A 12,078-nucleotide genomic window follows, 5' to 3' on the forward strand; every position below is an offset into this window, starting at 1 on the left:
TAAACATTTTATAAAAAATAAAACATGATTATAGAATATAAAGTAGCAAAAAGTGATTATAAAGAAAAATAATACAGGGAAAAAGGATAGAGAATAATCTGGACTACTATTTAGATACAGTAGAAGGAATTGAAATATGCATTTAGACAGAATATTATGGGCCCTGGAATTAGAGCCAGATTCAAATCATCCCACTCCAAATAAACATAAGGAGTAGACTGATGGGCAAATGTAGTGTCAAAAGGTTACTACTACCCTTTTCTTTCACTTGCTTTCCTTTTCTGATGAGAATGACACCCTATGCCCCTTGTATTCAGGAAATTTGGAGGTTCCATTCTTTACAAGGCTTTGAACTCAGTTCTCATTGCTGGGATTTCCCACTCACCCTAACCATTTTAAATATTACTTCCTCAAGAAGACAAGATTGGAGGGAAGTAATGAGGTTGATACTAAGTGTTGATGAGGAAATAGGCTGAAGTAAAATCAGATGAGATTCGGACTTATGGTAACATTTCTTAGTCTGGGGATAAAATTCTATAATGGGCTGAGATACTGAGATGGCATTTTCTCTCCTGTTCTACAGGTGCCTCATAGTAAGCTCATAACGGAATCTGTCATTTCCATCTTCATATTGCCTCTCAAATATATTGTTCCAGTATCCCCTCCTTGCTGCCCAAGACAGGAAAATTAATTCCTAGCTTGTCCCCCTCCTTCCTCTCCCAACCACTCCAAGGCCAAGACCAGTTGTTTTGGTCTTTATTGCTGTAGCATCCCATCTCAAGCCAATGCCCATGATCCAGCCACTGCCTTTTTAATGGGGATAGTAGTCTTTACCCTACCCTGCCCAGAATGACTTTCTCACTTATTTGATCAAATCCTTTTCCTACAAAACCTCTACTGATGACTCTTTATTGTCCCCAGAGACAAAACTCTAACTCCCTGACATCTGAGTATTAGAAACAAGATTGGCCAAATAAATCCACAATTATTTACGGGATAACAAAAAGAATCTTTCACACAGAAATCTCTCTTTAGCTGGATATGATACATGAACAGCTCCTCTTCAGATTTTTATTAAAATATAGGTAAAATTGGAAAGATAGAATGCCTCAGCTTACTAGCAACTTTTGTGATTCAGTTTTATCAAATTGCCTAGCTTTCTGCTAGGTGAGATCAGGAATAGCAAGAGGCATTTCCAAGGAGGGAAGGCTTTAAGGAGAGACAAAGAGCCAAAGGAAAAACACAAAATCAAAGAGGAGACTTGGTCAAAGTATTAAAAGTTAAACTCACGACCCTAGAAGGAGAAAAAAATTTTTTTAATGAAACTGATAACAAACTCCACTTTCATGATAATTCTACCAGGGCCAGACAGGATGTAAAAATTATCTGGTGACTAGGCACTCCCATGGGCCCAGAGCTGACAGAGATCAAGGCTAAATTCAGAGAAGTGTCTTTGATCGTGATAATGACAGTGAGTATGATAAGGTCTAGCAGCTTTGTTAACAGAAAGATTGAATGAAGGAGATGGAACTGCCTATCATGAATGAGATCAAGGGCAGACACAGTATCTGTTTTGAGTATTTCAGGGACTCTTCTATGCAAGATGGGACACACATAGTGTGCTCAAGCAAAGGCTGGGAGTTCATCCACGAGGAGTATCATCACTACACCCACCACATACAGGGAATTCAGCTGGATGGCTTCTAAAGCTCCTTCCAGTTTGATTTCTCTGTTGCCTTTTTTTCACTTTATTGTTTTATGAATTATCCTACGGATCCATGATCTTCACAAATTCTCTCACGCCTTAGCCAGTGTAATTCCTAAAGTCTGCTGTTTTGAGAGGAAGAGAAAGACATGGTATCATGTCAGCATGGGCTGACCACTTGTTTTTCTGTGATTCATATGCCATCAAGTTATTAGAAAAAAATAACCCCGTTTTTTTCTAAGTTCTTCCACAAGTTTTTCTGATACATTAGATAAGATACAGCATTTGCGCTGGTAGCAGAGGGGGAATACAGCTTCAGCTCAACTGTTTCAAAAGACACATACTCAGAAGTGGTCAGGGTTTCAGCAGTAACCAAAATGAAAAGTATATTTTTGTTAATTGGTGATTCTTTTTTTTTTTTTTTTTTTAATGAAGTTTGTACCTTTTGACACCCTTCACCCATTTCTCCCACCCCACCACCTCTGGCAACCACCCATGTTGTTCTCTGTGCGTGTTCAGTTGCTTTTGTTTAAGATTCCCCACATACAAGTGAGATTATATAGTAATTTATCTTTCTCTGACTTATTTCACTTAGCGTAATGCCCTCAGGTTCATTCGTGTTGTTACAAATGTCAGGATTTTCTTACTTTTTATGGCCAAATATTGCATTGTAAGTAGGTGTGTATATACACACGCCACATTTTCTTTCTCCCTTCATCCATTGATGGACACTTAGGTTGCTTCCATGTCTCGACCGTTATAAATAGTGCTGCAATCAATGAACGTGAGGGTGCGGATATCTTTTTGAGCTAGTGTTTTCATGTCCTTCAGATAAATATCCAGAAATACAATTCCTGTATCAGATGGCACTTCTATTTTTAAATTTTTGAGGAACCTCCATAATGTTTTCCACAGTGGCTGCACCAGTCTGCATTCCCACCAACAGTGCACCAGGGTTCCTTTTTCTCCACATCCTCACCAACACTTGTTATTTCTTGTCTTTTTTGTGATAACAGCCATTCTAACAGATGTGAGGTGGTATGTCTCATTGTGGTTTTAATTTGCATTTCCCTGATGACGAGTGGTGCTGAGCACCTTTTCATGTTCCTATTGGCCATCTTTATGTCTTCTTTGGGAGAATGGCTATTCAGATCCTTCACCCATTTTTTAGTCCAATTATTAATTTTTTTGCTCTTCATTTTTAAAAGAAATATATAGAAAAACAACCTTTTAAAGTGTATGTACCTAGCTAGAATTTTTCAAATCCTGCCTCATTTACATGACACTATCTCCTTGTGAATTCATCATCATGTAGAATTTATTATGTAACTTGTATTCCATTTAGACTCAGCAATGCACACAGGATAGGTTAAAATAATGGTCACACTGGATGTGCAAAAAATACATACCTTTTCTGCTTTACTGTTTCCTATATTCTTTTTCTTTTAAGGTGTTAATTGAATCTTACTGTTACATGATTTATGAAACAGACATGCATAGCATCTTTCTATAGAACTTCATAATATACAAGGAGTGTCAAATATATTACCCGACTCAAACTACAAAACAATACCATGAAACAGGCAAGAATATTCTAAAATTTTTCAAGCATTCACATGTTTATTCAGTCCCTCACACAAAATAGGAAACTTTTAAAATATAAATATTTAGCTAATGTACCTACCAAGGTGGGTTTATAAGCAAAAGATGCAATTTTATAATTTTGCCTGTAGGAGGAGTGTTAGGCAGCTAATAATTAGCCATTCTGCACAAATATATAAGAAAATTCTAAATTTGCTTTATGTAATGTCCTAATTTTATTTTAAACTAAATATAATATTCAATAAAAATTATAAATTTAGGGGAAAAAAGAGCCCAAGGACATAAAACTTTTCTCTCCAGTGTAAAAGGAGGAAAGGACATTCTGATCATTTCCTCTTAGGTCAGGTTTCATCATCTACCAGTTTTCTTTCCTCTATTCTCTTTCTCCTCCTTCCTAATCTCTATTCTGCTGGCAGAATCATCTTTAATAAGCCAGAGTACAATGCTATGATAAAAAATTTACACCCACTTTGGATTAATGCATGATGAGTAAACTCCTGAGTGTGGCCTCATCCATAATCTGGATTTAAACTTCCTCTAGTGCACGTTGTTGGGAGCCTTTTCAGAAGCCATTTGGACCTTTTCCCCCCCTCCCTAATAGAAGCCAGATTTGGTTAAGGTATTTTCAGACTTCAGGAAAAAGGAGTCCTACTTCCAGCCCACGCAAAGGGTCTGAATATTTAAGACTGACTGCTCCAGGTTGGTCACACATAATAAGACAGTCACACTGACCAGAAGAGATGTTAATCCTTGCTCAGTACTAAAGCATGTTAGATCTCTCACATATACACACCTTTCCCCATCCCATTTGATTTGAACGAAGAAGGACCCAGTCCGCTGAACCATTTTATGATGATGGAAAAGATCAAATTTATGATGAAGTCAAAACTGAGGAAGTCAAAGCAAATTAATGAAATAATTCCAAAGATATTATGGGTACAACACACATGCTGAACTGAATGATAGGTAGTAGTATCCACATCAAACTTCTGGATATTAAATCAAAGAAACAAAATAATTATATTAAGTTTACCAATAAGTGTATTCAACTTTTAATTGTTTCATCCTAATATCAATTTCAAACTTTTCTTCTACCAATCTTTGAAAATCGTCAGTGGAAAGGGATGATAGATTTGCATTGTTTCTTTTCCTTACAAATCACTTCTAAGTAAGCCAAAAGCCACAAAGGTAAAAGATTAACTTCTCACTACAATTTTATTTCAGTTCAGAAATTCCTCTGGAATTTTTCACGGTAGTTTCTTTTGAACCGCCATTGTAACAGATGCCTTTTGGAGTGGCTGACCTTCCTAAAAATATGTGGTTGAGTTTTTTGTTTGCTTGCTTGTTTTTGTTTTTGTTTACTTTTTGTAAGGAACTTCCTTCTACCGTAATCTGTCAAGTCAGAGGTGAGGGCATCAAGTCTGATTTATATTGTGAAACCTATCTCCATGGTTACAGCTGAGCAAAACCACATCACTCTGAATCCCTTCCCAAGGAATTTATAAATGGGACTAGGAGAACCCAAATACATTCCGACTTTGTCTCCTGAATAGGTTTATTATGCAATACTCTTCAGCAATTTAAATTTACTACAAGTTTGCACTGTATGTTAGTGACGTGACATAGAAATGAAATCAGACAAACTGGGGTTATGATTTTTGACAGCATCAACTCTCCTTTTCAGCCCACCCCCCATGGGAGAAATAAGAGACTCAAAGGAAACAAAGGAATTTGGTCACCAAATTCAAAAAGTTGAAAAGGATTTTGCTAACCTTCTTTCTATTAACTTTAGCATTGGCCAATTTCTTTTTCCTCAGCAAAAACCTAAGCACTTTTCTTATTTTAGGCAATGAAGTTAAGCTACTGGCTTCCCAAAATTCATCTAAACCTGCAGTTACATGCTTAGTTTTGACCTAACCAGCAGGGGTCAGAGTCAGAACAAAAACCACCTAATGAAGGATTCCATGGGAAGACAAACATTTAAGTGAGCAAAAACCAACTGCTTGCGAATCTGCAGAAATAATGTGTAAATAATAAACATCTCAATGAATATATCAAAAAGTATGCAGCTCCTCTTGAAATGATTCCTAATAATTTTTAAAGTGTGAAAAAGGGGGTCTAAAGAGAAAATACTGATATTCTAATAAAAATAACACAATAAAAAAAGAAAACAAAATAAGTTATAATCCCGGACCTGACTGTGGTAGGTTATGGAAGCACATAAAAAAGCTTTAGCTATCATAGGTAGTTTCCTCAGTTTGACCTGAGAACAAATACAGCTTATTTTGCTTCCTTAAGTATTATTTTTTAGTGGCAAAATTATACTGTGAAAATGACTTACTTGTTACGTCAGTCTTTATTCCTGCCGTCCTCAACAGTGGTTCAACCTTCTCATAATAGACCTGGGTAGCTTCTTTTTTGTGGCTTTGGGGGTTAAGAATTATTTTTAATGACTTTGGTCTATTTGCAAAACCTAAGAGGAAAACATAAAGACAAAGGTATTTTTTCTTTCCCTTTAAAAACGTACACTAAGTCCAATTAGAATGTTATTCACCTATTTAAATAGCATTTTCTGTTTTTATTTGAAATTCTTATAAGAGTTTTCCCAAACATGGCATGATTTTAAAACATTTACATTTCCCTAGCAGTTAAATAGGTATATCCCTCTTAAATCATGAGTTATAACAACGCATTTATGAAGGAAAATGTGGATGAAAGCAACTTTGTGAATATTATTAGGCAATGTACACTGATCAATCACAGATAATATATCAAATGCCCGTTAGTATTTATTTCTGAGGGAAAAAAGCAATAGGCTGCAAAGAACAGAAAGTTTCACTTCCTCTCCTAAGATAAATATGCTCATTATTGGAATTGGGCACTCCAGTGACCCCAGGGCTGGAATTGGGCACCCCAGTGACCTGTGGATGAGCCCAGGGTGGAGCAGAGTACACAGGGCTGGGTCAGGGTGAGCACCCAGTGCAATGCATGCTGGGACCTAAAAAGAGGGTTAGGTCGAAGTTCAAGCCTGAAAAGGGGCCAGGGGAGAAAGGACTCTTCCCCTGAGAATTGGGAAAGAAAGCCTCTCAGTGGGGATTCGATGAGAGCACTGCCTCACAGTTGGGGCTGAGATTTGATACTACAATTTTCTGGGCTTGCAAGATGCTTATCACTTAGACCCAGTTGGAGCAGGTGCAAAGCAAATTTTCTGTTAGGAAGTGCAGGAGGGACAGAGGAGCCAGAACACTACAGATCACTTCTTCCAAGGTAAGCTGCTGTCATAAGACCACGTTTCAAGGCTAAGAAAGCAGTTACTAGCATCTGCTCTTAATAAAACCATTCCTAAAGCCAAATGGAAAAGTCCATTACACCAAAGTCAGTTTTTTTGCACTTGAAGACAATATTTCATTTCTCATCATATTTGATAGAAGGAAATCTTTCAACAGCACATACTGTTTTGAATTCAGGGAGAGTATTAGATGAGGAAGAGGTAGGACCATGCTGAACTGCCTACATTCTCTGTAATTGTCCCTGTGCTTATTATTTTGCTAAGAGGCCATTGTCAATCTCATCGTCAAGTCTTAAAATCTCAAAACTATGTTCAATTCCTTCCATTTTTGTTATTTGTTTTTCTTTCTTGTTTTTGGTGTGGTTTTTTTTTTTTTCCCCCGCTTCTGATTCCTACATTCCTACAAACCAGTGCCCAGATCCAGATCCACGAGATGGTGACTATTTGCTTCCACACCTTCTGGCCTTCCTAGTTGTTGCCCTCTGGCTTCTCTGCGGCTGCTCCAGGGACAACTCACTGTCCTTCCCGTTCCCCTGAGTCCCCCACATTATACCTCCATCAGGCCTGTACCTGTCAAAAGCTGCTATGGCTCCTCACTGCGTGTGGGCAAGCCTGAACCCCTTAACATGTCGTTCAGAGCACTTCTCCAACCAACTCCAACCTATCCTCTCCTTTCCCTCTCCCATGTATTCCAGAAACATTTATTGAGCATTTGTGCTGACTACCAGAGCAAAGTGATTAAGATGTGGTTTGTGTTTAAAGGAGAAAGATAAATCCAGAAAATAGAAACCCCACAAAACAAAATAGAATCATTAACAGAAAGGCACCAATAACCATGGGAGTGTATGAGAAGAGGGTGGTTAATTCTTATCAGGGATCCAGGAAAGGCTTTCTGGAGAAGGGAGTATTCGAATGGGGCTTTTGGCTCCTGTGGATTTTCACTACTTAGAATTCCCTCCTTCCTCATACCTCATCCTCTCCCCTAACAAAACAGCAGGAGCGAGGCCAGAGAAGAAATTCTAAGCAGAGACCAGCACGAAACTCAGTAAGTGCAGAGGTTTTTCTGTTCCATTTCAGCTGCCTCATCATGCTCTGGCACCACTGAATTTTACCTGCAGAATACCAGGTATGTCAGGCTTCGTTCAGACAATTTCTTCCCTTCCACTCCACCTTATCACCATTTCTGTGACAATTTTGTCACTTTTTTTTTTTTAATTAAGTAGGCTCCATGCCCAGCATGGGGCTCGAACTCCTAACCCTCAGATGAAGACTCGGCATGCTCTACGAACTGAGCCAGCCAGGCATCCCAAATTCTGCCACTTTTTAAAAGCTTACCTCAGGCGCGCCTGGGTGGCTCAGTCAGTTAAGCGGCCGACTTCGGCTCAGGTCATGATCTCGCGGTCCGTGAGTTCAAGCCCCGCGTCGGGCTCTGTGCTGACAGCTCAGAGCCTGGAGCCTGTTTCAGATTCTGTGTCTCCCTCTCTCTGACCCTCCCCCATTCACGTCCTGTCTCTGTCTCAAAAATAAATAAATGATTAAAAAAAAAAAAAAAAAAAAAAAAGCTTACCTCAAACACCATTTTCCCACTAAAGCCTTTCCTAATCACCAACAGAATTCACCTCTGTGGCTCCTCATTCCCACTTTATTCTGTGTGCCTCTATTAACTACTTTTTGTTACATTTACACACACAAAACACAATGAAAAACCCCAAATCTCAGAACTCCTATTGCCAAACCTGGGCCAACATGAAATGGAGTAAAGACTATACCATACTAAGGAGGAGAAGGAAAAACTCTGTCTTATAGAATGACAACTACTAAACAAGGAAGAAATTACAGAGTTAGAAAACTCACTGTGTTTACCACCCAGCTTTATTAAAGGCAAGACTCAGCAACGGATAGTAAAACCATCAGTGACAGCCAGTTGGGGAACAAAATATTTACTTACTGTTAAACTCTGTCCCTCTTTATTGTTGTCATTACAAAGAGTTAAAAGGGACATTTACAGTGGGGAAATCTAGCAGACACCTCCTTAGTCAAGTAATCAAAGTTAACTATACCCTTAAGGTACAAAAGGATACATAAGCGTTGTAATACCTTGTGATATGTAATTCACAACACCAAGGACACAGCACTCCTGTGGTGCATAATGTGGCTCCAACAATGATAGAACACTCAGATGAACTCTGGTTGAGGGGCGTTCTCAACATAACTGCCTTAAACTCTCAAAAAATGTCAGTATCGTGAGAAACAAAGAAAGTTGAAGACGTGTTCCAGATTAAAGGAGACTAAAGAGAGGAGAAATAAATGCAATTCTGGATCAGGTAAAACAAAAACAAAAACAAAAACAAAAACCTGCTATAAAGGATAAGACTGCTGTCTTTTAACCAGGAAGGACAAAGCAGTTAAAGCTAGGGCTCACTTTCATTAAAACTTGACAAGGACAAGAAACTTGTTCTACACCTCAGAGGCCAAGACTCAGATTAAATTTATCTTGCCCGGTATTTTTATCGAAAGACCCTGCTTCATTTCTCAGGCCCAGCATGCAGTGTCTAGGTACTAAATGTCAGTCATCAAATGTTATAAAAACCAACTTTTATTTCCCCCTCTTTCTATATCATGACTGAGGTAACAGAAGATTTTGGAAATAAGAAACAGTCATTTGGGGCTTATGAGGATAAGGACATTGTAGTTGAAGGTTTATAGCCTTATAAATATACATATACTATATAAATATAGAGTATGCTATATGTCCGATTCGACCTTTGTGAAACAATCCCCTTAGTCAGGAAAGAGGCTAAAACTATTAAGATTTTCTTAAAAGGTTTAAACAAAGGGGTGCCAGGGTGGCTCAGTCAGTTAAACGTCAGACTCTTGGTTTTGGCTCAGTTCATGATCTCATGGTTTGTAAGATCATGCCCTCCATTGGGCTCTGCGCTGACAATGTGGAGTCTGCTTGGGATACTGTCTCTTTTTCTCTCTCTGCCCCTCTCCCACTCATGCTCTCTCAAAATAAATAAGCAAGCTTAAAAAAAAAAGATTTAAACAAATTAATTTTATTCTTAAGCCCCAGTTTACAACAATAGCAATAGAAACTAAATAAATTAAGCAGAATGTTCCATTCCTTAGACACCCTGATAAATTGCAGTCTTTTTAAACATAAAACAACAAAGCCAATTTTTCACCAGAGCATGTACTCATTTTTCTCATTTACCTTTTCCTTTCGGGTGCACTTAATATGATGATTATGAAGCTAGAGTCTAAGTATATAAAAATTAGGTAGCAATTTGATACCTATTTAGAGATCAGAAGGGGGGATTTCTATTGAATAAAGTAGGATTTTTAAAAGATTTTCTTAATTAGGTGGAATAAAGAGAGATAATTAAAAAGTCTCCAACCTCTCTGCTCTCAGGCTCCCTCCTCAAGCTTCTCTCTACTTTATTCAGCTCCTTCAACACACCATGCTCCCTCTACCACAGTGCCCTTTCACCCACTCTGCCTTGTCTGCCCACCTATGCCTGCTGCTACTGTGCTTAATTAACCTGTACTCTTTGTTTTGATCTCGCCTTAGTCATCACCTCCTTGGGAAGGACTTCCATGAACCCCTTGGTTTTGTGACGTTAGCTAGGTCATTTCCCCCTTATCATTTGTTCTTACAGGTCCCTACACTTTCCAATCTTGATTCTTTTAGCATTATAATTTTATACCTATTATTTGTTCTCAGACCTTAGACTGGAAACTCTGGGGTTTTTCTCCATATCCTATCTCCTTAGTGCGAGGCATATAATAGATGATCACCTATTTGATGAATGAATAAAAGGGTAGTGTTAACCTTTAGCCATATGGATAGTAATGGCATCCATTCATTTACCCACAAATAACTGCATGCGTACTATTTGCCAGACAGGATTCTGGAAGCTGAGGCTCTATCAGTGAACAAAGTTTCTGCCTTCACGAAGCTTCCATTTTAATGGTAAGGGACGGAAATAATAAGAGAATTTAGAGTATGTCAAGTGGTAATAAGTTCTCAGGATAAAATGAAACCCCAAAATGGGAAAGGAGGAGGACAAGGTAGAAGAAATGACCTTCTGGCCAGGGAAAATCATATCACTCCCAGCCTTGTAGGCACTGACAAGGACTTTGACTTTTGTTCTGAGCGAGAAAAAAAGCATGGTGATTTGTGAACAGCATAGCAACATAACCCTGCATGTTAAACGGATCACCCGAGCTGCTCTGTAGAAAGCAGACACTGTAGGTACAAGGACAGACAAAGTAAGAACAGGTGGGAAATGACTGTGTTTGGATGAAGTGGAGATTCTAAGAAAAGTTAGATTCCAGACATATTTTAAAGGTAGAGCTGACAGGATTTTGTTTACTCTTTAGGTGTGTTATGTGAAAGAGAATAGTCAAAGAGTAGTCAAATGTGTGGGTAAGGGGAAAGTGAAAACACAAGAAGGATTAAGAATTAATGAAAACGTGGTATAATCAATTAACTGTAGTCTCGGGATAGGGGTTGAATAATTTTAGGAGTTGGGACAAGTGAGGTAGAAAGACAGAAGCCAATAGCCACATGCAGGGTAGCATGTTTGAAAGTGAGACTGAGTTACTGGTAATGACAATAATAAAACCTGATGAACTTCATATTCATCAGAATCATCTGAAGAGCTACTTAAAACACAGATTTCTGGTTCCCAGGCACAAGAGTTTTAGACTCAGTCATCTGGGATCTGAGAATTTATTAATAAGCCCCCAGGTGACACTGATGATGTTGGGTCCAGAGATCACACTTTGAGAACCACTGCTCTAAAAGTATGATTACAGGAGGTGGATGAAGTGTAGATCAAGATCTTTGAAGGAAAACAAAGCTAAAAACTGAAAGAAAATCTATAAAAACACATAAAATTAGGGGTGCCTGGGTGGCTCAGTCAGTTAAGCATCCGACTTGAGCTTAGGTCATGATCTCATGGTTCTTGGGTTCGAGCCCCACATCGGGCTCTTTGCTGACAGCCTGGATCCTGGATCCTGTTTCAGATTCTCTGTCTCCCTCTCTCTGCCCCTCCTCTGCTCGCGTTCTGCCTCTGTCTCAAAAATAAATAAACATTTAACAAAATTAAAAAAAAACACATAAAACTATTGCAGCTATAATGTTGGAGAGAATGACAGTAAGACAGAAGCTAATATCTTCAAGGAGTAAGAAAAACGAACCAGTAGTCTGCACAGGACGGTAACAAGCTAAGCTAGTGACATCTAATGGACTGAGCTCCAATACTGAGGATTTTTTTTTTTTAACATTTTTTATGTTTTTTAAGAGACAGAGCATGAGCAGGGGAGACACAGAAAGAGAGGGAAACAGAATCCTAAGTAGGCTCCAGGCTCCAAGCTGCCAGCACAGAGCCTGATGTGGGGCTCAAAATACGAACTGCAAGATCATAACCTGAGCTGAAGTCGGACACTTAACCAACTGAGCCACCCAGATGCCCCG

The 12,078-nt window shown here is 38.7% G+C and overlaps 1 protein-coding gene across 1 annotated transcript in view; it reads right to left on the reverse strand.

The window, feature by feature from the left end:
- The window catches only part of CERKL (ceramide kinase like), a 104,711-nt gene that overhangs the window by 24,154 nt on the left and 68,479 nt on the right, over positions 1-12,078 (reverse strand). The window contains exon 3 of the mRNA XM_042994844.1: positions 5,649-5,780. Coding sequence (XP_042850778.1) covers positions 5,649-5,780 — 132 coding nt within the window. The remainder of the gene's footprint in view (positions 1-5,648; positions 5,781-12,078) is intronic.

The sequence above is a fragment of the Panthera tigris genome, chromosome C1, assembly GCF_018350195.1.
Source record: "Panthera tigris isolate Pti1 chromosome C1, P.tigris_Pti1_mat1.1, whole genome shotgun sequence".
NCBI classification, from domain to species: domain Eukaryota; kingdom Metazoa; phylum Chordata; class Mammalia; order Carnivora; family Felidae; genus Panthera; species Panthera tigris.